At 41.0% G+C, this 24383-nt stretch overlaps 3 protein-coding genes across 4 annotated transcripts; 1 reads left to right on the forward strand and 2 right to left on the reverse strand.

Moving 5' to 3' along the window:
• Nucleotides 1-1306: 1306 nt before the first annotated feature.
• On the reverse strand, nucleotides 1307-12815 carry LOC117480658 (protein shisa-6). The gene is made up of 7 exons (XM_034128063.1): nucleotides 12314-12815; nucleotides 7984-10388; nucleotides 7113-7267; nucleotides 6653-6718; nucleotides 6196-6381; nucleotides 5518-5996; nucleotides 1307-5085 (listed from the first exon to the last, which is right to left on the reverse strand). Exons 2-7 carry the CDS (start codon nucleotides 8844-8846, stop codon nucleotides 4609-4611), a joined length of 2226 nt encoding a protein of 741 aa, XP_033983954.1. The 5' UTR covers nucleotides 8847-10388; nucleotides 12314-12815; the 3' UTR covers nucleotides 1307-4608.
• Nucleotides 12816-14897: 2082 nt separating this feature from the next.
• ube2s (ubiquitin-conjugating enzyme E2S) lies at nucleotides 14898-17997 on the reverse strand. The gene is made up of 4 exons (XM_034128060.1): nucleotides 17792-17997; nucleotides 16579-16726; nucleotides 15826-16016; nucleotides 14898-15735 (listed from the first exon to the last, which is right to left on the reverse strand). Exons 1-4 carry the CDS (start codon nucleotides 17792-17794, stop codon nucleotides 15388-15390), a joined length of 690 nt encoding a protein of 229 aa, XP_033983951.1. The 5' UTR covers nucleotides 17795-17997; the 3' UTR covers nucleotides 14898-15387.
• A 1550-nt stretch (nucleotides 17998-19547) lies between these two features.
• On the forward strand, nucleotides 19548-24321 carry josd2 (Josephin domain containing 2). Of its 2 annotated transcripts, none has more exons than XM_034128061.1 (5): nucleotides 19548-19798; nucleotides 20031-20159; nucleotides 21940-22065; nucleotides 22602-22796; nucleotides 23007-24321. In XM_034128061.1, exons 2-5 carry the CDS (start codon nucleotides 20038-20040, stop codon nucleotides 23116-23118), a joined length of 555 nt encoding a protein of 184 aa, XP_033983952.1. In that variant the 5' UTR covers nucleotides 19548-19798; nucleotides 20031-20037; the 3' UTR covers nucleotides 23119-24321. The 2 variants fall into 2 exon arrangements, with proteins under 2 accessions (XP_033983952.1, XP_033983953.1); XM_034128062.1 differs by having other exon boundaries at nucleotides 19793-19910.
• The last annotated feature ends 62 nt before the right edge of the window (nucleotides 24322-24383 follow it).

The following is a 24383-nucleotide window of genomic DNA, read 5'->3' on the forward strand; positions in this document are numbered from 1 at the left end:
TCCTGGTGGTGAAATGTGCAAATTACAATGGCTGTAATGCATCAGTGGCAGCCAGTGCCTAAATCAAACACAATATATTGTGTGCCCTTTGTTTACCTCCTGTACACATTATTTCTGTATCAGAGCAATGCCATTGTCTGTTCCTTTATTTAAGCCTTCATGAATTTCAGTGCAATAAAAGTATTCACAGGAGGTTTTAAATATGAGCTCCACAGCCCTCCCCTCACTCTGTGGATCCAGCAGGTACAGTATGATATAACTCTGCCATCAGATCAGATGGTCTCGAGTTGAGAAATATATGAAGACATATTTCGCCTTTTCATTTCATTTAAAAGCACCATTGTCCTCTCCCACCGGCACTGTATAGCCTTAATGTGGTTTATACAATATCTGAGACCCTGGTGATGTGGGATTTTATCACCACTCTCTGTGTCCACTAACATACTAAAGCCAAGAGGACTTTTTGTCAGCATAGAGCTACTGTGTCTTCGACCCATTATAAAATATGAATTCATCTTGTGATTATTATGAATCTCAATTTCCCAATATATTTCCTCTGAGCATTCCACTAATTGAATGGTGTGGTGTGGTGTGCAAATGTCAAGTAAGATGGAGTTTTGTGCAGAAACAGCTTTATCCTAACTATAACTTGCTTTTATATGAGGATTCAAATAATACCACCACTGAAAATGTGCCTGTCAACTAAATACTTTCCAGGGAAGAGATTTTCTGCACCAAGAGAGAAGTTGTTTATCAGGTATTGTGTTTTTTTTCAAAAGGATTCTCATAATTTCACTTACTTGCACATAAAATGTAGGAATTCCTGTACTATATTTCTGTGAACAATCAACTTAGACATCTTTCTGAAAATTAATATATTGTTTAATCTTTGAAGGATATTGTTCAGCAACCAGGAACTTGGAGATCTGCTCCTGCGAAATGTAATGTACAATCTTTCTCTCAGTAAGTCATCATTTTAATTCATACAGCCCAGGTTACATAATATTAATATTGTTTTAAGTATGTATTTTCAAGAAAATAATTTAAAAGCCTTAATGGTTGAGGAATATCTTAAAAATATCACATACCAAGACAATAATATTTAATTTGCCAATACTATTGAATGACAGTGGCATGGTTTGGTTATATTAATAAGCAATGTGCATGTACCAAAGAAGTGTAATTAGTGACCATTCATATATCAGGTAAACAAAAATGGATTGGAACTATAATATTTAATAACAATAATAAAATGTATTATATTCATAGTGCAAGAAACCCAAACTCTATAATAAAAGACAAAACGTTTTTTCCACCAACTTTATTATACAAATTATTTGTAAGTCACTGTCGTATCCAAGGGGATCAATGCATTGAACAATAACAAAAGGGTAGTTTTGAAATGTATAGTCATGAAAATAAATCCGTGAATTACCGGATATACTGGACACGGTCCCTGTCCATACAATTTACTGTTCGCAATGCTTTACATTTCTTGTGGCCATTAACCATCCTCCCTCTAAAATGAATTCATAATGGTAAAAACACACACAATATTCATTAATTTCTTTCTAATAACTAGCTCTTTTAGCTAACTTGCCTGTGCGTTAGTTCTCAGATGTGAAAAATAAAGAACCCCTTTAGTGTTGTAGGAGGCTATGGCAATAGAAAGACAACAAAATGTTATGAGTTTGGCACTGTACAATTCATTAACTACTAACACATAATTTTTTGAACCCTTAAATTAATGTCGAAGAGATCACTCAAAATATTCTGATTGTACTAGCTATACAAAATACAATACTTGCACAAATTAGATTAACCATTTATAAAATTGTGATTGATGAGTTTCAATGGATATGGCTTGTGAGATTTTACAGACTTTGCTACAGACCTTTTGTGGCTCTATTAAAAAAATCTAATACTACTGTATGTCAACTGTCCTATTTCCCTGAAAAAAGACACTCAAAGCATTCAGGTTTCCATCAGAGCTCCGTTTCTCTCCAACCTGTGTAATAAACATTCATCCGAACACACATACATTATGGCATCATGGGTTTCAGTGTGTACAATCCACAATGTTATGGGGTCATCTGTAGTGGAGACAGCAGACCGCCTCCAGTCTGGATAATAAACGTCTGTCCCGTCCCGAACACACCTATCCCTCACTGGCTGTTAAGACACCGTCGTCTACACATACGTTTAGAAGGCTGCAGATTTTTTCAATAGATATTTTGAATACCCGAGTGGAAACCTAATTTCACTTGAGATCAAGAAGTCATAAGGCCGATGTCTAGGCACAGTACGTACATACAGCTGGAGAAAGTGGCCATAAAAGCATCGATGACCTTAAAATCCAGGCATTCTGTAACTGCCTCTCAATGAAATGGAGCTGGCATGCATCAAGATTTGGAATGTTTTTAAAAACTTTTATGTTTATGACCATGAAAAAAAAAAAAAAAACTAGTCATGAGAATTCTAGTTATCTAAAAACAATAAACACTTAAATCCCACCAAGTAAAAGAACATCACATCATAAGATAATTGTTAATAATAACCATAACAGTTATAATAATTATTAATAATAACACTCCATCATATTCATAACAATTACATTTAGCACTGTGTATAGGAAGATTGTCCAAATGAAATCTGTGTTCCTGTTTGTCAGTATTTCATATCTGTATCCTTCCATATGACTGAACAAAAATCAAGCAGTAACAATTTCATTCTTTGATCTGCCAAAATTATCTCTGATTTCATGTTGATAAAAAAAATCTTCTCTCAATACAATACCCTCCATTGATCAGTCCCTCTGTCAGCCGTGCTTGAACAGATTGTAAACTTTGAGGACACGATACAGAGTAAGTCTGTATCAGGTGCAAATATCGGGATAGATTTGTGCAAAAACAATTTTTTTGTCTCTGTGCTTCTCTTTGAACTGTGCTTAAATTGCTCTTGTTTTTTGTACACATTAATACTTAATACAACATGACAATATCAACACAAAATCAAGAGAAAGAGATAGTATTTTATATGGACCACAGATATCACATACTACAGTATATAGGATAGGATAGCCCTTAGTATTGATAAGCGTTGTTATTGATGAACATTTTTTTTCTTTTCTTTTTTTTCTTTTTCTTTTTTTTTTACTCATACTGGCTGAAGTGCGTTATGATACAGCAAGGTCTTCCTCTTGAGGAAGGGGAGGGCTTCCTAATCATCCGAGTCTCTTACGGCATATGAGCCATGCAGGAGAAGGCCTCAGGTCGCCCTCTCTCTCCTGACTCAGAGGTTTTTTTTGGCTTGCTCTGAAGCCAATCCTTTGACTGTACAAAATATCTGCCTTTTGTAATTTGTCACCTGGTGAGAATAATAAAATGGTGATTGTCAGACCAGCTTCCTCTGTGGTATTTTCTTTGTATCTCCGTAAATGGCTTTGAAGGACAGTTGTGTAAGTGCAACCTCTGCGTCACGGTCTATTCATTTGTGCTCTGTAGAAAAACCTTTGCTCCTCGTTCACAACCTGCAATTAAAGCAAGTTGCCTCTTTATTGGTAAACTGAACACATGCGTCTCCTGGCTTGTCTATGTTTTTGTCAAGATATTTTTGTAATAACGTGACAGATGGCTCTATATTATTTGGTAGCCCAATGTTCTTAGTTAGGTCCTGATCTATAGATGGGAACGTTAGGGGGGAAAATCACCCATAACGTTATCTAACGTCAGCTTACTGCAGTGTAACAGTGACCAGAGTGTGAGTCTCTCTGGGGATTGGATCTAAGGTCACATGGAAAACTAGGCAACCCAGGCGTCAGATTGGTGATGTGGGTACGTCCGCGCTTTTAAAATCAGCTGCGGAGTCCTGCCAACAGGCTGCTGTGTCCAAGTCGCAAACAGCCCCCACCTCGGCCGCTCGTCATCAAAGGAAGCAACACAAAGTTTTGTCTCCCTGTGTCAGGATGAGGTTGAGTATCAGATCTCCAAAATCCCTCTCCAGGCACATGGTTCACTCCCGCTCCTCTGGTCCACCGGGCTGCTCACCCATGAGGTTCAGTTTAATCAATCAATGTTGGCGAGAGCTGAGCAGGTTGACAGTCCAGCAGGTAGTTGGCTCAATTCTCTGTTAAATTCTGTGATACAATACTCTACATGCTCCTCCTCTGCATCGACCTCTTCTATCTCTATCTCTATACATATATATATATATCCTCTTGTTCCCTATCTAATATGGCTCCTGAGTACTTTTTGAAAAACATATAAAAACAAAATTATGAACGACACTTCGGTTGGTTTTGTTTCACCCTTTTTAGTCTTTCTACAAGTAATGGCACCGCTGTATATGGCAAACTTTGTTACAAAATATGGCTGACGTAGGCTATCACATAATTGGTACAGATATTCCCCACCTAGATTTTTAACCGATTAATCATATTTAAGCTATTGAATTACTAGATTACACTAATTTGAATAGCCTAAACACATTCTAATGTTACTATACTTTATACTTCTAGTTCTTGTAGTTATATATCTAATAGTTAAATGCAGAAGGGTGATCTACTCCCATCCCTTTGATGAGGGGTAAACTCTACATTAGGCACAAACCTCACACCGTCACCTCATTTTTGCTCCCCGTCCTGATCCCCTGACTCCCTCCTGCACTCCCCGACGACCCCCCGCCACCCCCTCCTGGTATGAAATGTAGCTGCTCAATGGTGTTCTGCCTTTTTGCTGCAAAAGCCATCCTCCTGGCGCTGTGGCCCCCTAGTGTTCCCGTTCCCATGACTACCCCCGCCCCGGGGGCCTCCCCCTGCCAGCCCATGTTTGCGCTCATGTGCCCCGTCATGGGCGTGTTCCTCTCCTGCTCGCGTCCGGACGTGGGGTGAGAGTTCATCTTGATCATGTGGTGTCGGTCGAGGGAGGGCGTGGCGCAGACGTTCTGCTGGGACTGGGCCTTCTGCTGGCGGGGCAGCGTGGGGACGGCCCCTCCTGTGTGGGCGTACGGATCTACGACCCCCATCCCACCGACCCCCATCCTTTCCTCCAAATGGTCCGGTGACATGAGCTGCCGTTCCTCTCTCTCCTGCCTCCCATCTCTCTCTTGCCTCCCATCTCTCTCCTGCCTCCCATCTCTCTCCTGCCTCCCATCTCTCTCCTGCCTCCCATCTCTCTCCTGCCTCCCATCTCTCTCCTGCCTCCCATCTCTCTCATCTCTCTCCTGCCTCCCATCTCTCTCCTGCCTCCCATCTCTCTCCTGCCTCCCATCTCTCTCATCTCTCTCCTGCCTCCCATCTCTCTCCTGCCTCCCATCTCTCTCATCTCTCTCCTGCCTCCCATCTCTCTCCTGCCTCCCATCTCTCTCCTGCCTCCCATCTCTCCCATCTCTCTCCTGCCTCCCATCTCTCTCCTGCCTCCCATCTCTCTCCTGTCTCCCATCTCTCTCCTGCCTCCCATCTCTCACATCTCTCCCATCTCTCACATCTCTCACATCTCTCACATCTCTCACATCTCTCACATCTCTCTCCTGCCTCCCATCTCTCTCCTGCCTCCCATCTCTCCCATCTCTCCCCTGCCTGGTGAGCGTCTGCGTGTTGGTGTTCTTGTTGGAGGCAACCATGGCTTTGTAGTACTGGTGTTGCTGGTTCTTGGACATCCTGGACAGTGTCCCCGTGTTACCTGGGACGTCCCCCATGTTGAGCAGCTGGTCATTGGGTTTAACTTTCCTGGGCTTGGAGAGAGTTTCGTAGTTGGGGTTGTACTGGGGCTCCGGGGGATCCAGAGGGTAAGGATTGGGTGTGGGTGAAGCAGGCATGCCAGAAGGCGGAGGCGGGATCCAGGGACGGACTGCGTGCCGGGGAAGGGTTCCTCTCCCACTCAGGGTGTAGTCTCCACCCCAGTGGAGGTGGTGCTGGGAGGACTGGAGGGCCGGCTGGGCGGTGTGGGGCCGGCGCTTGGTGGTGCAGTAACCAGACGAGTACTCATCAAGACCTTTCTCTGCAAGCCAAACAAAATGTCTCTGAATGTTGTTTATCAACACAGTCAATAGCATCAGCACATTATGACGCATCTTGCCCTTTATGCCAAAGTGTCAAGAGTGTCACCGTGCTGCAGTACTTACGAAACAGCTGCGAGGGGAGACAGGGGCAGACAGCAGGTACATTTGTCCTAATGTCTTGAAAATGAAGGTACTTACCGAGGCGTTTCAGTGAGGAGTATCGGTTGAGCTCAGGCTTGGTGGCACTCTCGTAGGAGGGCGGCAGCTGAGCAAGGTTGTGCAGGGAGTGGTGGAAGGCCGGCTGGGATTTGGTGTTGTTGTGTTTACTGGAAAGCAGGGTGCCTCCAGCTGCCAGCTGAGCATTGTTCATCCGGGGGGTGCGTTCTACACAGACCACAGGGGGAGAAAACGACAGCGTGTTAAATGAGATTTGGTCCTCTGGAGATAGCGCGCCACACGTAGCTGTGTGTGAATCTGCGCACATTCAGACAGTCAGAATTTAGCTCAACACAAGGAACCAAAGCTCCGACAATCATTATCATTGTTGGGATGAATGAGAGTTCTTTTGAGCTTAAATGAAACAGAACAAGGTAAATTAAGCATTATGGTGATTGCATGTAATTTACATGGGAGCCTGCTTTCACCAGCTGCTTACCGATAGTTGCAGTGTGTTTGGGGCTGGTGCCTGAAGGGTGGATGAAATTGTGCTGAATATTTCCCACTGCAAATCAAAAGAACATAAGGTAATCATCTCAAAATGGATGTCAGGCAGTTTCCAGTTCAATGGTCCTTTAACATAAAAGGATCAAGGCAACTATAGACATTTTGTATCTGCATATATTCACCTTCACATCATCTCTCACGCACAGAGTGTCCCCACATCATCATGTAAAGCATATGTATTTTAAGAGCATTACTCTTCAGATTCCTTTTATTTTTTTATATAATGCCCAATGGATATAAAGATATCTTGATTATGGGATACAGAAAACGACCTGCATTCACATGCAGACGTGACAAACACGCTGTGCCTCGGCACTCAGAGGATGCAGTTACAAAAGCTCTGATTGTGCTTTTCACTAACGCTGTAAAAAAAAGAAAACCTAAACACTCACATCTGTTGTCTTTGCTCGGCAGTCCTGGGGCGTAGAGGTTTTTCGGAGGTCTCCCCAGTGTCCCAGTCCCGTCACCTACAGCCAGAGCCACGCTGTTGTTTCTCTCATCTTGCTGGACAGGGCTCGACTGGTGCCGCAGCATGTCAACCAGGGCTCTAATGATGAAATAAACACATGCAGAAAGTGAAAACGAGATTAAACTGAAAATAAACGAATGGCTGCTGACGATCATTTAACATAGAATTCATGAAACTTGCTTAGTAGTCTTTTGTGACTAGTATTTTCGTATACGTTTGCCATTATCAATATTATTCACAGGGTTTTAATTTGGATAGTATATTGGTAGGTAACCGATTACTCATATTCATGTGAGGATAAGTGTACGTAGGTAATTTTATTTGAAAACACCTTGATAAGGATTTTAAAAAATATGTATATACTGTATGTCTTTTTCACAATCCCCAATTTGTTTACAATGATAACACTAACAGTAAATGAATTAGTAGGAACATTTTTATGGAATAATCCGAATCCTCCATATGAGTCTACAACCATCATCCTCCACTACTGAAGCCAAAGATAGAAAATTGCAACCTGTACATAAATCAAAATGTATATTTTATTGCCAAGATCATAGGCCCTATACGAGATAAAAAGCCCAGAGGGATCAAAACAACCATGAATTCTGCAGCAGCCACTCGATGAAGATCAAATGTTTCATCGGGTGACTAACAACATTATTCAGAGCCCAGAATGATGAATCGGGGCCATTTATGGAGTCATGAACACCTAAATTACAGTATTCATACATTGAATGAAGTAACAGATCCAGCAGTGATAGTGGATGGAAAAGCATTTTTTAAAGCCTCACCTGGGCATGTTGAGGTCCCGTTGGTTAGCTTCCTGTTGCACCTTGTTGAAGACAACCTTGATTCCCACGGCGACAGCCACCATGAACACGATCACGCCTCCAATGACGAAGCCTGTGTTGTGGCTCTGTTGCTTTAGTGGATCAAAGTCTGGGTCGGGACCTAATTCATCTGGTAACATCATGGGGTCTGTCTGTGGCTTGGCCCAGTCTGGAGAGTCATAGTTTTTACAAATTTCCTGATCCAGTTGCCGGGTTCGGTCTGGGCAGCAGAAGCGGTAGTGGCAGGTTCCACAGCAAAAGATGAACGAGTCCTTGGAGCAATTGAAAGAGGTGTCAATTTGTCCCATTACGTCATAATAACCCCGACATACATCAATCCATACCTCCACCAAACGGGGTGGTATGGGCGCTACCTGGGCAGCGCCTAAGGGAGGTGCAAGGGCCTTTGATGAAGTCACATTTTTGGGGAACATGACCTGGGGAAGGGGCCTCGGAAGCTCCTCGAGAAATGAGGCTTCTGGAAGTTTCTCGGGTGCTTTGGTCCTGCCTTGAAGAGCAGCTGGCCTGATGTTGGCCTGCATGGCGAGGAGCAGGAGAGGGGGGCCGCGGCTAGTCTTTGACTGCTCGGTGAAAGGCCTCCCTGGGGGGTCTATTTGCTGAGGAAGGGGGGACGGAGAGGTCTCCACAACAGTGGTGAGAGGGGCGGTGAGGAGGGAGAGCAGGGAGACAGCGAGGACTCGAAGATTGGTGGTGGGCGTCATTTTTACATGACTAAGAGATCTATTTTCTGTTGTTGAGTCAATGCAGTATCCGCTTTTGCCGTTTAACCCACTAAAATGGCATGTGAAATATTCAAGTAGCATGTACGACCTACTGAATATTTATGATGTATCAGTAGTTTCATTCAGTAATGTTGGATGATGAAATTTAAAGACACTGAAATGTAGAAACTGATTATTTATATGGAGTAATATTAGAAAAGGTCAGGAAAAATACAAATGAAAAGGTCTACCACTATAAAAAACAGTTGGTAGGTTTTAGTAATTGTCGATAATGGTATTAAAATGGTTTTAATTTACTGCTAGAAAGGAACTCTGAATGCGTAATGACTTCATCTTTTGTCCTTTCAAGTCTAGAAGACTAAAATGGATGCGGCTTTGTAAAAAGGACAGATTGAAAACAACAATCTTCATGCTTTTAGTCCTTAATGCCTTGTTCCACACTTCCCGCTGAACAAAAGAACAAGTCTCTGACGTACTGCTGGATGGAATTAATTTGTAACCAAAAAGGCCAGTTAAAAGGAGTAGCAAGGATTTTCAATAAAATATGGCAGTCCTATACATTCTTACTGACCATGGCACTTGAACTATGGTCTATGGCCAGTGTTTTATCAAATGTAAACAATTGTATCTGTTTTATTCATTCCTGGACGACTGTTTCAGTCTGGCACATTCAGAATTGGCACTTATTTAAGCTGTAAGCAATTCCCTTCTTGAAAAATGTATGAAATCTATATTTCTTAACATGTATTTTGTAAACAATCACATGAGATTAACAGACTGCACCACTGACGGAAAACGGCCAGTAATGATGCTTAGTTCTTCTGAGACACAGACCTTTCTCCATGATGTCTGGTTCTAGGCACTCATCACATCTGTAGATACAATGTGTACTTTATCTCAATCTTGTCTATGATTGGATTATTGAGCATCCACACAGACTGTTACTGTGATTTGGCCGATGATGAATAATGAGGAAGGCTCAGTTTAGGTGCTAGAAGACGGTTGCAGCTAAAATGTAGGAGTAAGCATAAAACAAGAAAATGACTCCCAGCCTGTGAAAAACATTGTAAAGTGAGGCAAACGTCACAGATTATAAATGCTCCCTATTCAGCTTTTAGGCACAAAAAGTTACCCGTGTCATTCAACCGTTTTACTAATTAGATATGAACTGAATGGCACATTTTGTCTCCATGTGACATGTCTCTCTAAGTAAAATTATTCCTGATTTGTCTTCAAAGAATATCACTTTTGTTGAGAAATATGTAAATGTGTGAAGTTATTGTGTTGGAGGTGTTGGCAATAATAGACAGAGGCAGATCTGTCTCCCACAGAAATTATAATTACATGTAATTATCAAAAACGTCCCTATCTGTAGCGGCGAATGTAGGCACAGATGGGGGAGACAGAATGCTGAAATCACAGAGGGCTCCACTTGTTTCGGTTACATGCTCCTCTGACCTTCTGAGGAGAGTTCGGCAAAGGAAGAACGAGTAACAAAGACTCACTTCCCCCCACTGATTAATGTTCCAAAAGTGTTTTTCCGTCCTTTCTAAATGTTCTGCTTGATTTCCAGAATTGTCTTCAGGTTTGCACGTCGATAAACCTGTAATGCCAGAGTGTCCGCTGTAACACAAAACGAGAGGCATGATTAGAAAGAAGCCCCGAGACCTCACTTATTGACACAAAACAGTCATTTTTTAATAATTGCATTGTGAGGTACCGAGTGTGTGTTTGTGTGCCTGTTTGGTTGCGGGAGCTCCTGAAAAGCCAGTGATGGAGAAAGGGAGAACGAGAGCAGAGGGATAAATGCAGGGTAGGGATTTAAATGAGCATAGAGATTGTGGCGAGCGGGAAGAGCCAGAGGTATAGATGCAGAGACGACCATGAGTGGGAGGGCGGTGTGTGGGTGGCACAGAATCAAGTACATTTCTCCCAGCACTTACCAATACAACATAGAACATCACACAAACAGCACAGCCAAGCAGATCTGCAAATACAGTCAATGCCACACACAAGAAGAGTGCAGATGAAGACTGTAAATCAGCTGCTGTTGGAACATTTGAAGAGGGATCATGTGAAACTGTTAAAAGGCTTTGTGTGCATGTGAGAGACTGTAGTACATTCTGTAAACCTAATGTAGCAGTCTCTTTCTCTCTCCTTTATTCCTCTTGCTCCCTCCTTCTCCTCTTTTCTCCTTCGTTCTGCCTTTTCTCTCTTTCTCAGATTCTGTGCGTGGGTTGAGGCAGCTAACTCTCTCAGAATAGCACTGCAGCTCTGTCTGTGTGTGAGTGAAAGAGGCAGTGAAAGAGAAGGGAGGCAGAATCCAATCTACACCCATTAGACAAACCAGAATTCAAAGTCACATCTGCACCGTCTCTTGCTCAACAAGATGACCCTGATGCCTCGCCGCTTAACTTCCATTACCATATTTTGTGCTCTGACTATGACATGAGGATTTTCTGGCCAATATGTCCAAACCACTCCCCGATGAATATGTGCAAATACAACAAACGGAAATTCAAGATAAGAATTTTAAAAAATGCATCCAAAACTGTTAAGTCTGATATAACATCTGTCCAGCAAAGTGACTTAACGTAGAAAAAATATCAAATGTTTTCCTGTAGGCATTTTCTATGCTGTGCTGTTGAAGCAATGCAGTAGAGAGGGAGATAGAGTGAGCATGGGAACTAAAGGGTGAAGGGCAACACATTCAGAACTGTGAAGATGCATCCCTGGGTTGCACGGCCACTGGAGGGAGAAAAACACATTTCCACTGTTTCCTTTCACTGCAAGCAATTCTATCCACGCAAATGAACCAAACGGCTCCCTTTACTTCCATTGCATGAAGCCGGCTGTGCAGACGGCTGGACATGCAACAATTTCAACAGGTGTTTGTTGGAAATGAAACAAAATGGCCCCTTTTTTTTCTTAAAACACGCTGTTGCAAAAACGATGTAAATCAATAGCGAAAAACACCTAAATACCAGTCATGCTGATGCAAATGGACAATTAATTACGGGGGAAACAGCTGAGAGCAGCTTCAGTCCTTCTTATCAGTGAAATATCTGCTGCGCAATGACTTTGCATTTGGACAACAACTCAGATTACAATCCATATACTTCGTAAGGTTAATAAATTGCAATTTGCAAACGACAAGCATGCGGGTTATGGAAATGACTTGCATGTATTAGCAGGCTAAGAGTGCGTGGGTGTATCCGTGCCGGTGCGTGTGTTTGTGCGTGTGTGTGTAGTCCGGTTGGATATGTCGGTCTAAATAACAATATGATGATAATGTCGCAATGTGCAGTCAATTAAAGTGTCTAAGTGATGAAAACGACGCCTGCCCAGCACAAAGCCTACAGATGTTTCTGTGGCGCAGCTTTCATCCAAATGTTTTGTTTGACAGTGTCCAGCTGATGCGTCTAAACACAAGCCAAACTCAATTTTTCATACAGACAGAAACACACAATGAAGCTATCAAACAGTTGTACGTGTAATTAGGTAAATTGGCGTTGCATGAATAGAAGGTGCATAATGTCGTGTCTTACCTGTGCGTTGCTCTGGGGTTTGATGGTGTAGAATAGCACTGAGAGCCTGCGCACTGTATCTCAGCGTCTCTCAGATGGCAGCCTGTTATTGTGGCACAGGATGATCAGGACAGCTTGAACTGTTGCTGGATCTGCCACCTGTTTAAAAGGTTGTTTTTTTTAACAGTGCTGCATCTCTCTATGATGTGTCTTCATCAGGCTATTGGTAATCCAATATCTTGGCAAAAGGAGAGAAAAAACATGAGCAGGAGAGAGAGTGAGAGCCCGACGAGATGTTCTGAGACATGTGACAAGGCAATAAAACTACAGGCTTGGAAAATTCCGTTTGTTGTAGCCTACAGCACAAGTTATTGTGCAACTATCCCGGAGAACACGCCGAAATGCAGGTGGTCAAAATAACGAAACGCGTCACCAAATAAAAAAAAATCCTCCAATTTAACTTTTCTCCATCTAGGATCGAGTGAAGCTGGTTCCCTTCATAGTTTCCAGGCGAGATAGGTTACACCGCCTAACTGCGACTAGTCTGCCGGGAGGGGTGGGGGGGGGGGGGCTCTGTGATTGGTCGATCAGACAACTACTGATCAGGCTCCGCGCGGATGGTCATTAGGCCCATTCAACTGGTGGCGTGCATCTTTATTCCCCTCCATTTAATCTGTTTTTAATTGACTGACTCTGAAAATCTGCTTTAAACATGCTCTGAAAAAAAAATAATGTCAGGAAATGAGCTTCCGTAGCTAATCATAAAAGTAAAACGCAGAGTTGGAACAAGCTTTAAAAATGTGGAGGAAAACTTAACATAATTAAATTAAAGCAGTCGGTAATTTCAGCAGAAGAAATCCGAGATCCAAAGTGTGTTTTCTTTGTGTGTGTGTGTGTAATGTGTGTGTGAGAGATAGAGAAAGAGAAAAAGAGAGACATGGTTGCCACAGCAACTGTGTCATTATGTTGGTGGCAATTATGAAAGCGATGAAAACGGGGAAGGGGAGAGGATTGGCGCAAAAGCTGTAACACTGGAGCGTGAACGAAACTGTCAATTAGACCCGGACGTGCATGGAGATGTCTTCAAGTTAAAGACGAGCAGGACGCATGGAGATGTAACGTGAAGGTAGGAGTGATGTGAAGGACACGCAGTGATGCAGTCCTGTGTCAGAGATGAAGTTGGCATTTGTTTGGCTTCATGCCACCGTCACAGTCACTGCCTCCTCACGATCCTCACATCCACAGCACATGAATGAAACCGGATTTTGGGTTTTCTGCAGATTCAAACTGAGGAGTGTTACATCAATTGAATTAGTGATCACACATTGCGGGCCTACAGGATGAATCATAATTAATAGCATTACACTGTAGTGAAAAAGGAAAGCCAGCATGCATTCTCTTATACAACACCGACCGAAGATTCATATAATTGAACATTTAAAAAAAACACATGTGTTTTTTTTTATAACAGCAAGGAAAATGACAAGCATGTATTGGTAGACATAGAGATTAGGGAAGGAGGTAAACGGTTCTAAGACGAGGCTTTGGTAAGAGCTATGTGGATCCCCAGGTGTCGATGAAGGGTCTGATAATTACCTGCAGGCTGCTATTTCTACACAGGTGGGTGGATGGGCTGCTGCACGTCTGCACAGAGGCTGGTGGAGCCCTTCATTATGGGCCAATGACGCTCTACCGGGTGCACTTTCACTCACTGCTTTGCTGGGGTGGATGCAATTACAGATTTTTCATAATGGTCATTCCATCACTGCATAACAGGAGACTTCTATATGGTAAATAAAGTGCTTTTGTACGTCACAGAGCAGTAAGAGCCGTATCCATTCACCTATTATTGCAGAACAGATAAGGTTATGTTAGAATACATTATTATGCAGGCAAAGAACCCAAAATAAGAGGACTCATTTTGCTCATTTAACTTCTTGTATTTCAATGTTTTATTAATTTAAATAATTTTAAATGGACACAAAATATCCAGCCAACAATCTGCAGTGACAGGTGATTCAGAGGCACATTTTCCACCCAAATTAAGACAGTGTGCTTCAGTGTGTTTCCTTGGGAAATGTAAGCCCTGCATGCATTTAGTATGGAAAGAAAACCTGCCCAGAAAACCCGAACAGTGCTACAAGTGGGGAGACAAGATCTATCAAACGTGGACTTTGTCGTACAGCTGTCTCCTCAGGTATCCACATGGCTGGTAGGAGAGCTGGGTACCTGAGACACACACTGCTTTGTATGGAAGCAGGGGTGAGTCTCATCACTGCATTTATAATACAACTAATAGATATTTCATTTTCTATAAAGTAGTCTGGCAAACTACTGTTCCCTTACAGCCACTGATCTAGGTCTTCACACACAACCACAAGATGTCGATTATAAATAACCTTTGAAAATACTAGACAGAGAAACCATTTTAGAAAATATTAACATAAAAAAAGTGGTTGAGATTCCATGAACCACATAACAGACTTCTTATACTCCACTGCCAAGTATTTCCATACCTTTACTTCATCCAGATAGCAATATGAAAAATACTATTTAAAAATATGTTTCAGTTAACAAACAACTTCTACCATTATTTCCACTGATGTCAATTTGAAAAGCTCATTTTATTTAAAACAACATCTTGGTTAAGCCTGGCTGTGCAGTACACAGTACTATCACAGCAGCATTTACCAGGAAACACTTTAAAAAGAGACAATAGTAGGTAGATCTCATTGGACAGACTTTAGAGGCCATGATTTGCACAGTGAAACCTTTTCCCTGTCTCATTCATTCACAAAAGGCCGAGGGCAAAATACAACGGATGGCATGATTTCCGCAGTTAAGGAGTTGTCTTTCCTTTAAAAGAGTAACAAACATTTTATCATTCGGTATGGAAATAATTAACAAAGCTGTTATGCCAACAGGACAAACTGGAGGCAAAACAGAAGCTAAGGTATGAGTACAAAGTGGAAAGTCTTAATAGGTGGTAAAAAGAGGGAACAAAAACCTTGTAAGCAAACTTCAATAATTATATTTACACACACTCGCTCTCACACGTACACACACAGACACACACTGAGAATTTTGCAGAGGTATTAAAGTCGCCTCAATGCCCTCTTTTTATCTGCTTTCTTTTTCCCTGCTACGTTATTAGTGCTACTGTTGCTATTGCTGGTGGTACTGGCTGCGTTCGCTCCGTTGCCCAGAGCTGCTGGCACCGGTGCTGCGCTGGGTCCAGCTCTCTTCATGGGGTCACCTGCGTGCTTCTTTGGCTGGGGGCCGTCGTTAGGGTCCTGAAGGGCCCCAGAAGGGCCCATGGCGTGGATCTCTGTGAGCAGACGAGCGCGGGACTCGTATTCTGCATAGTCCTCTAACAGCAAACGCCCGGCTTCTTCGTTCAGAGCGGACTCAGGATTCGGATGGATGAGAAGACACTTGATTGTCTGTGGGGAAATAAAGGAGATGGAAATGTAAAAATAGTGACAGCAGCGCAGCTAACACTCAGAACTGCAAAGACTGATGGTTCCTCTTACAAGCAAGACGTGTCTGATGCCGAGCTCTGCCTTCCAGTCCCTCTTCAACACGTTGACACAGATCTCTCCCTTGTGACCCACATTAGGGTGAAAAATCTTGGTCAGGAAATACCCCTTGGGTGGAACCGCAGGGAAGTCCTTCCCGAGGACCAGACGCATTCGGAAAACGCCGCCAGCAAACGGAGTTCCCTCTGTCAAAGCATAAAGAATTAATCTCATGGACAGTATGTCTTGACTGCGATACTTGTTACATAACAACAAACAGGGTCATGGAGCGGCAACTGAGTCAACTTACGTAAAACAGAAAATCTTTCATGGTCTGTCTGAACGAGGCATAGCTCTTGTTTAAGTGGACCTTTGAAGTATCTTCATCAAGAATGATGTTTTTGTAACCAGATAGAAAGCAGGTGCAATTGATAAAAATGTAAAAATGCATGTTCAGTATTGACTTTTCAATAATTCCATTTGACCAGGGTTTCAGACATATAATATCCTAAGAAAACATCTGAAACGGACAGAAACAACAGAAATAAATCCAAACCAAAAACTAAGATGTGAAAAGCACAGCTGTGTGAGAGCTTGAAATGAATAAAAGACAATACAGAGGACATATCTCTCTCTGCTGAAGACTGTTTAATGTCTAATAATGCAACATTTCTTACCTTGTGAACACGTATACAAAGTTGTTTTTATTTTATTTATTGTCTTATAATGGCTGATGCCAGTTTGGTACGACAGTTTTGCGATCCTTACCTGGTCCTTCGATGGCTGTATGGAGCTCAGTGATGTCTTCCTCACTGGGATAAACCTTGATACCCTCGGGGGGGTCTGCTGCTAACGCTGCAACCTCTTTGTAGACCAAGCGAAGAATATGAGGAGGCAAATTCTCCACATTGGAGTTCTGGACAGAGACAGAAAGATGGTTATGTTACCTCCAGTGTGCATTATGTAAACTCAGACTCTCAAGAGTTGAGAACATTGAATTCCAAGAGTTTTAATTTTAATTTTACTACTAAATGGCGGTCAATGTTATTTAGAACTGCTTATGAGTTGCATTTTGTATCCTACATCGTATCAAAAAGACTATACAAAGTAGTTCATCGTGTTCTTATTTCCATTACAGGACACCTGTTTTGCACCTGCATTTCTATTTTTCCTACAAAAAAAGTGCCAAAACGAAAACTGGTAAATTAATTTGACGATCAATCTGTTAAGCTTAACACATTGACAAAAACGACGCAACTGTCATTTTTAATAACACATTGTTCAATATCAGTGTTTTTATCAATAAAACCTAGACAAAGATTAATAAAATGCGACTGGCCTTAGTCACATTGACCATCTATTGAGAATCGTTTGCCTTTTAAGCGGTTAACATACAAATTGATGGGCTTTTAGGTGAGTTAATGGGTTATCTATATGCGTTTGCTTTTCATTATGTATTAATAATTATTTCAACTCCTAACAATAAAGACATTGAGACGTTAAGGTTGAGCTACACAGCTCTTACACCACTAAAGCATCCCATAACTCTAAAAACAAAGTTTAAAAATAACTTCATTTGTTTGACATAAGACAATCAGGCAATTATACAATCAGTAGAGCCACGGAACATTTGTATACTCGTAGGGTTATTGTACATCTGTTAAAGACTCTCCTCTCGTAGGGTAACTTTTACGTTACGTTAGTGTTTCAGTACCGCTAGCGATACTAGCCTAGCATGTATCTGATAACGTTAATATACACGCCACTCGGTTTATTTGAAATGCATGATACAGTATGTACTTTAATCAGTTTATCTATTACATTATGCAAATGTAGATGACGATTTCTAATTAAGGTCATAGACTCCAGCAAGTAGACACAACCAAAATGAAAAGCTCGACGGCTGGCGACGGCTAAACGTCGGATCAAGCTAGCAGCTACTAGCATTGGTCGTAGCAATACACTCGGCTAGCAGACTTACCATCTTCAAAAGGAGTTCTTCTAAGGCGTTGGATGTATGGCTATTATCAGATACAAGGAGACCTTTCCGTAATGTGTGAAAAAACTATCTCTGATGAAACTTAGCCGGGTCTGACTGGCTACTCTTCTTTTCTTCTTTTCGTTGACACAGGAACAAAAATACAATCCCCAGTTTAACCTACGACCATGGACCAATGGGCATCTTAGTTAGTTTACACGTCAGGGACCTTGAGCCAATCATGATACATTATTGTCGTTGCGTCACAGCTAGAAGCCCTCTCAGCCTATCCGAGTCGAAATTACGACTGATGCTATTCAGCCATTGGTCTGTTTGAAAAACTCACTCCCACCCTTGAACAGTATTGAAAAGATAAACCTCATAGCCTATAAGTAAAATACAATTAAACATTTAAAATCAAATGTATTGCATATCACATCTAAAGAGGAGCAGTTCTAGGAAAAATCAAATCAAACATAATTTATAAAGCTATATAACACATTTAAACATCAATCAATAGAAGAATACAGGTTTATTCATACATATTCATACAACATCACAAGAAATATGAACTAATTCAGTTAAATACAGCATCATATACAATCTCGTGTGTATGTGTACATACATACACACATGTGCCTTCTATCTTTTGAGACAGGGTTATGCTGTTTGCTGTTGTGTGCATGAGCGTAATGAATGTCAACACACTCAACACACCGATTTGCAGGACCAGTGACGTTGTTGGAGTGGAGCTTGACGACAGGGTCAGAGAGGAAGATGCTGTCCAAGGTACATGTCATATTGGACAATACCTCCCACCCACTCAATGATGTGCTGGTTGAACAAAGGAGAACATTCAATACATGACTCATTCATCTGAGATGCCTTCAGAGCCTCAGACACTCCGAGTCAATAGACTGGACCTTTGACTATTTCACCCGTTAGCAGCATATATCTAAGCTGTGCAATGTGGACTACATTTACTCTAATTTTACTTACCATACAATTAATACTAACATCACTTTGGCATTAGTATCGTATTGTGCATTTCAAGCAATATTCTCATATATATTACTTATACTATTCAGAATTAAACACTTTTTTTTTTTTTTTTTTTAAATGGCAACACACAAACTATCTGATTTTGTTTGCTTTTGCCATAGTTTTGTTTGTGTGTTTTTGTTTGATTTATTTTATGTCATAACTATGTAAATGTGGTATTACAGCATTTATGTATCAATAGGGTATTTTGTTACATTTCAATTCACTCAATGTACATACATTTAAATGTTTTTGTGTGTCATTTGTTTGAATTTGTTTTGGGAAAAACAAAGATAACATTAAAAAAAACTTAAACACATAACACTTTATAAAAGCAGTGTGAAGTATGCAATATATGTCTTTATGTACACAAGTGCATAAAATGAGAACAAATGAGAGACAATTACATATGAAGTTATAAGGATAATTGGTCAGATGTTTCAGGGAAAAAATATTACATAATTTAGCAAAAGATTATTACTCTTTTGTTGTTCAATAAACTGACTGATTTAAGTAATGAATTGAGCTACAGAAGAAAAATGAACTTGACACATTAACAAATAAAACATTAGACATAAGTAAAGCTTTTTAAATGTGATATTGCAGATGTTTCCAAATGTGTGGGATAGTTTCCTGTATTCAACATAATGTAATCACCACCATAATAAGCAGGCTCGGCACTAGGGGGCGCTTCAACACAACGTGCACAGACTGGTGGACTGAGAACGTTAGTGTGCGTTAGAAGATAACTTCATGACGTTTATTTAACTGTATATATATTTGAACGGATATAATATCCAAAACGACGGGAAAAGAGGATTTTTTTTGCACTCTTGTTGAGAATACCATACATGGGTGTGACACCCGCACATCACAACAAAAACAACGGATCTACTTCCGGTTTCTGGATGTAGCTGTCAGACTCCAGCATCTTTTTTTGAAAAAAACGGGGAAGCGCTTTATCAGCAGGTCAGTAGCTTCATGTAGCTATTGTCAATTAATAATAGTTCACTTTGCCGTTGTTTTGCTGTCCGAACACAGAGTATAACCAGCGGGCTGTCACGGTTTAGCCTCCGTTACAGTAAGCTAACGACTCTAAACTTACCGTTAGCATGAATGGACTGTGCTGGGACAGCAACTAAGCTAACTATCACAGCTAATGTTTATCTGTTTATTTTCTGTTTTCTTTGTGTGTATTTAGCTTTAGAATGAGCGAAGGAGAAGTGTTTCATGAGAAACAAAGATTGGAGCTGTGTGCGATCCATGCTCTCAACAACGTGCTCCAGGAGCGGGTGTTCACCAAGGAGACAGCCGATGACATCTGCAAACGGTAGGGTAACTTTGGGAGGAGACGTCGGTGTGTCTTGTCATGGAGCTAAAACACATTTAACTCCTTTATATAAAGCAAGTTAAAAATATGCATGCGAAACACATTAGGTATCATAACATAAAATAACCGAATATTTTCTAGATTGTGTTGTGTATAGCTCTGAAGTACCCTCCAAAACATAATTTCATAACAAAAATACAAAAAAAATGAAACAAAAATGAGGCATTACTAAAAGAACATAAACATTTCAATACACTAAGATAAGATATGCTATTAAATATATATATATATATATAATCTTTAAAGAATATTAATTTGCTTATAATACATAAACATCAGGAAAATAATGAAGTAATTAATTACGTTTGAAAATAAATTGAATTGAATAAATATGGTATTTGCAATTGTTACACTGCCCGTCAAAGAGTATGTTTCTTTGTTTTGTCCCAAACATTTTAATCTTCTGATTTATGGAAGTCTGATGGTTCACAAAATACCTATGAATTTCTAACCTGCAGCTCTATAACAGGTTTAAAGAAATGCATTTAAAAAAATGTTAACACAAAAGTCATTCTCTGTTAACACATGGAAGGGAACACTATGTGGCTTCACTATCAAGTAACATAAGGATGTTGTTCATAACCTGAATTTGTTTCAGATATAGTGTGTTAACTGTTACGCCCAGGTCTAGGGGAACCTAGGCGCAGCATAACATTTGCACTCTCCCCACTCCCAAGAACATGGACACCGAGACAGAGAATGCCGTTTGGTAAATTTAATTACCAACGTTTTTTTACAAAGAAGCGCAACAACCCACAAAACAAACAAATCTCTGAACACAAAAATATTGCCTAACCAATAAGAAAAATAAACGTACAGGCTTCTTACCTACTCTGACGTATAAACAGGAGAAAACGAGAATTAACCAAAAGAAAAGAGTTTCACACTTTCGCATAAATTAAAGCGTGTCCAACAAGGACAGGTTAAAGTAGTTTCTTTTCTGAGGTTTTGAAGACAAGCAAGAGGACCAGTATACGGTATAAGTAGGACCACAACAGGACAGATATAAACGCAACAATGTTGGGAGTAGGAGAAGTCGAGTCAGAGAGAGGGCAGAGGGACTGCATGACAGCTTAAATGCTCCCCTCTTCTTCAGGTGGACCAATCAGCATGTTGAAGTTAGCTAATCAGCTAACAGGCACCACCTGCTTGCTCACTCACACACACACACACACACTCACAGACACAGGAGGAGGGAAGAATATCTGCACACAAATGACATAACGACCCAGGGTCGTAACATAACCGACATGAACCAGTCACAGGATTTCTTATTGTTTTGTGTTATATAGCATTAACCCTCAGGAAAAAACATCAGTGGCACAATTTCACACTGAAAGAGCAATGTCATTTAGTGTGACTGTTGTTAAGGAAGTATTTAACTAACTGAATGGACTATGAAACAAGATGATTCATGAAGCTTGTGATCTTGGCGAAATAATTTACCCTATTTAATTAAACCCTGTGACTTACTCAACTCACGGAAACATGTTTTATTAAAATGAAGGGCCGTTTTAGAAATATAACATGTAGCTGTATCCCAGTTACATAACCATTACATTGGGCTCTAGATTTAAGCCCTGAGTTTGGAGATGTATTTGCAGAAAATACCATATGGTGCCAACAGACCTGGCAGCAATAGGACAACATTAAAACGTGGCTGCAACAAATACTTTTTTTTTTTTTGTCTCTAATATGCTTTATGGCTCCTTTTCTGCAGGCTGGCTCCACAGTGTGTGGTGAACCCTCATCGCTCAGTGTTAGGAACAGGAAACTATGACGTCAACGTCATCATGGCGGCCCTACAGAGCCGGGAACTGGCTGCAGTGTGGTGGGACAAACGCAGGTGAGACACACTGAGTCTTGAGCCCAGGGGAAACAATTCAAGCTTTTTGTGTTTGAGACGCGGTCCACACCAAAGCACAGATTACTTACTGTATTTGGATATGCATTACTTATTTAAATAATTATTTCAATATTAAATGTACACATAGAGATTAGTCAAAGCTGTCTTTAGTTACAGAAGGACATTTTTTCTGAGAAATGTGTGGAAAAGTTATATTTATATATCTTTTTAGTCTCACAGACAGATGGAAACACCCATTTCTGCACAAGTAGTAGGCCATAATACTAGACCATCATGCAATGCAACCCCAAGGCATGTTGCGCTGTAAATATGAGGCCTGACTCATCTTTTGCTTACACTCCTAACTATCTACAGCTATGTATTAGGCATTTATTTGGGGAAATTGTTAAACCAGGTTCAGGTGAATTAATGAAACAGTCCACCATGGAACATACTAAACATAACAGATAGATAACTAAGGAGATCTCAAGGTGGAAATCTTGTTTGATACTTCCATTCTCCCTTTTTTAATACAGGACGGTTCAGAGCCTTTGCATGTCAAAGGTCCATGGTTTTATTCTTAATGTCCCATCCCGGGTGTCTCTGGGGATCGTGTCCCTCCCACTCCGACGGCGGCACTGGCTCGCGGTTCGGCAAGTCAACGGACAGTACTACAACCTGGACTCCAAACTGAAGAGCCCTCTCTGTATTGGGGGAGAGGCAGAACTACGGTAAGAATGCGCATTCACATCTTCAAAATGTCCGTTCAGAGCAGACATATTATGTCTGTTCTGGGTGAGAGCCGCATGTGAGTCATCCCATATGAGCGGTCACATGGGGCTTACCTCACTGTTTGTGTTAGAGCGCTGCAGTATTCTGCCCTCTGTCTGTGTCCATGTTGTTCTAACTTTTTCCCTGTTGTCGTCATTGTTTCTGTGCAGCACATTTCTCAGCGAACAGCTTTCTCAGGACGTGGCAGAGATGCTGCTGGTCGTCCAGCGGGAAGTGGAGGAGGACGGCTCATGGCTGAACTCGGACAACCCTAAGAAGTGATGCCTTGGACATACCCTTACATAGCATGGAAAAAGATATCCTCTGGGATGATGACAGACTTTTTTTTACAGAAAAATCTTCAGGGAATGCACTAAATACATTTAATATCTACACAATTCCAAAGAGAAGCAGTGACGGGCGTTACTCCTGGTATGAAGAACTGTTGTGATTGTAGCCGCTGTAAACGCTTTTGCTCTTATATGACCCCTGTACCTGCGTTGTCCTTCTCTCGGTACCTTTATTTTTAACACTAGGAAGGTGCATCTAAGCTTACAAAGTTTGAGGCAAATGTTGGTTTGTTTGATGACATTTGAGATGTGATAATGACTGAAATGTCTCTGTTAGGAAAGATTGCAGTGTGTGTGTGATGGAAAAACATCTGCAATAGAGACTAGTTGAAAAAGGGTTAAATGTTTTAGTCTATTACAATTTAATCGCCAAAATTAGATCAGTTTGTACTGTGCGTAAAAGACGGTCATGTCAAATGTATAAGTTATCAAGCCGCACCGTTTCTTCCCACAACTGTTGTTGTAAACCTTCTATGCACTGACTTTGATTTGTTAGCCCTGTCTTTGTTCTCACAGGTACTCCAATGGTTCCACCTAATGAGGCATATAAGGGCCTCCAGTGTCTTTGCATGTTTTGGTACATTCACTGCAACCTTGTAGACACTTTTTATAGCGTGCCAAAGTTTTGGGATTTTGACACGTGTTTCCTTTTTTAAAGATTTTTTAATTTGGTTAAGAGCTGTTATCCATCACAATTACTTTGTGACCCTCCATTTGCTTTTGTCAAAGTGATGTTCATTTTGTGTGAAGTGTGCAGCTGATCCACACTTTCATTAGGATGGACTGCCAATGAGTGCAGATTGAAAGTATCTTCAGGTTGAGTTTTACACAGCTGTATCATGAATGAAAGATGTTAGAAAGGTAGTCTTATTTTAAATCTGAAAGGAACTGTTGCAGGAATATAAAGTACACTATTCTTGATTAGTCTTTGAATAACATGCAAAAACACTGTTTCTGTGACTGTAAACTCTACGTTTGTGTTGTATCTCTCTTATTGATCTATGCATATCCAAAATAGTAGGAGCGCTGTCTCTGGTACACATGTGTGACTGACTCACACATAAACCCAAGCTCAGAGGTTCATTATAGTGAAACGTATTTATATTAAACTTTGACCTCTTGTTTTCAGTATGAATCTCTTGTCTCTGTAAAGCCTTGTGTTTGTTACATACATTGCATTGACTCGTAGACACCATG

This window comes from Trematomus bernacchii, unplaced genomic scaffold (assembly GCF_902827165.1).
Source record: "Trematomus bernacchii unplaced genomic scaffold, fTreBer1.1, whole genome shotgun sequence".
NCBI lineage: Eukaryota > Metazoa > Chordata > Actinopteri > Perciformes > Nototheniidae > Trematomus > Trematomus bernacchii.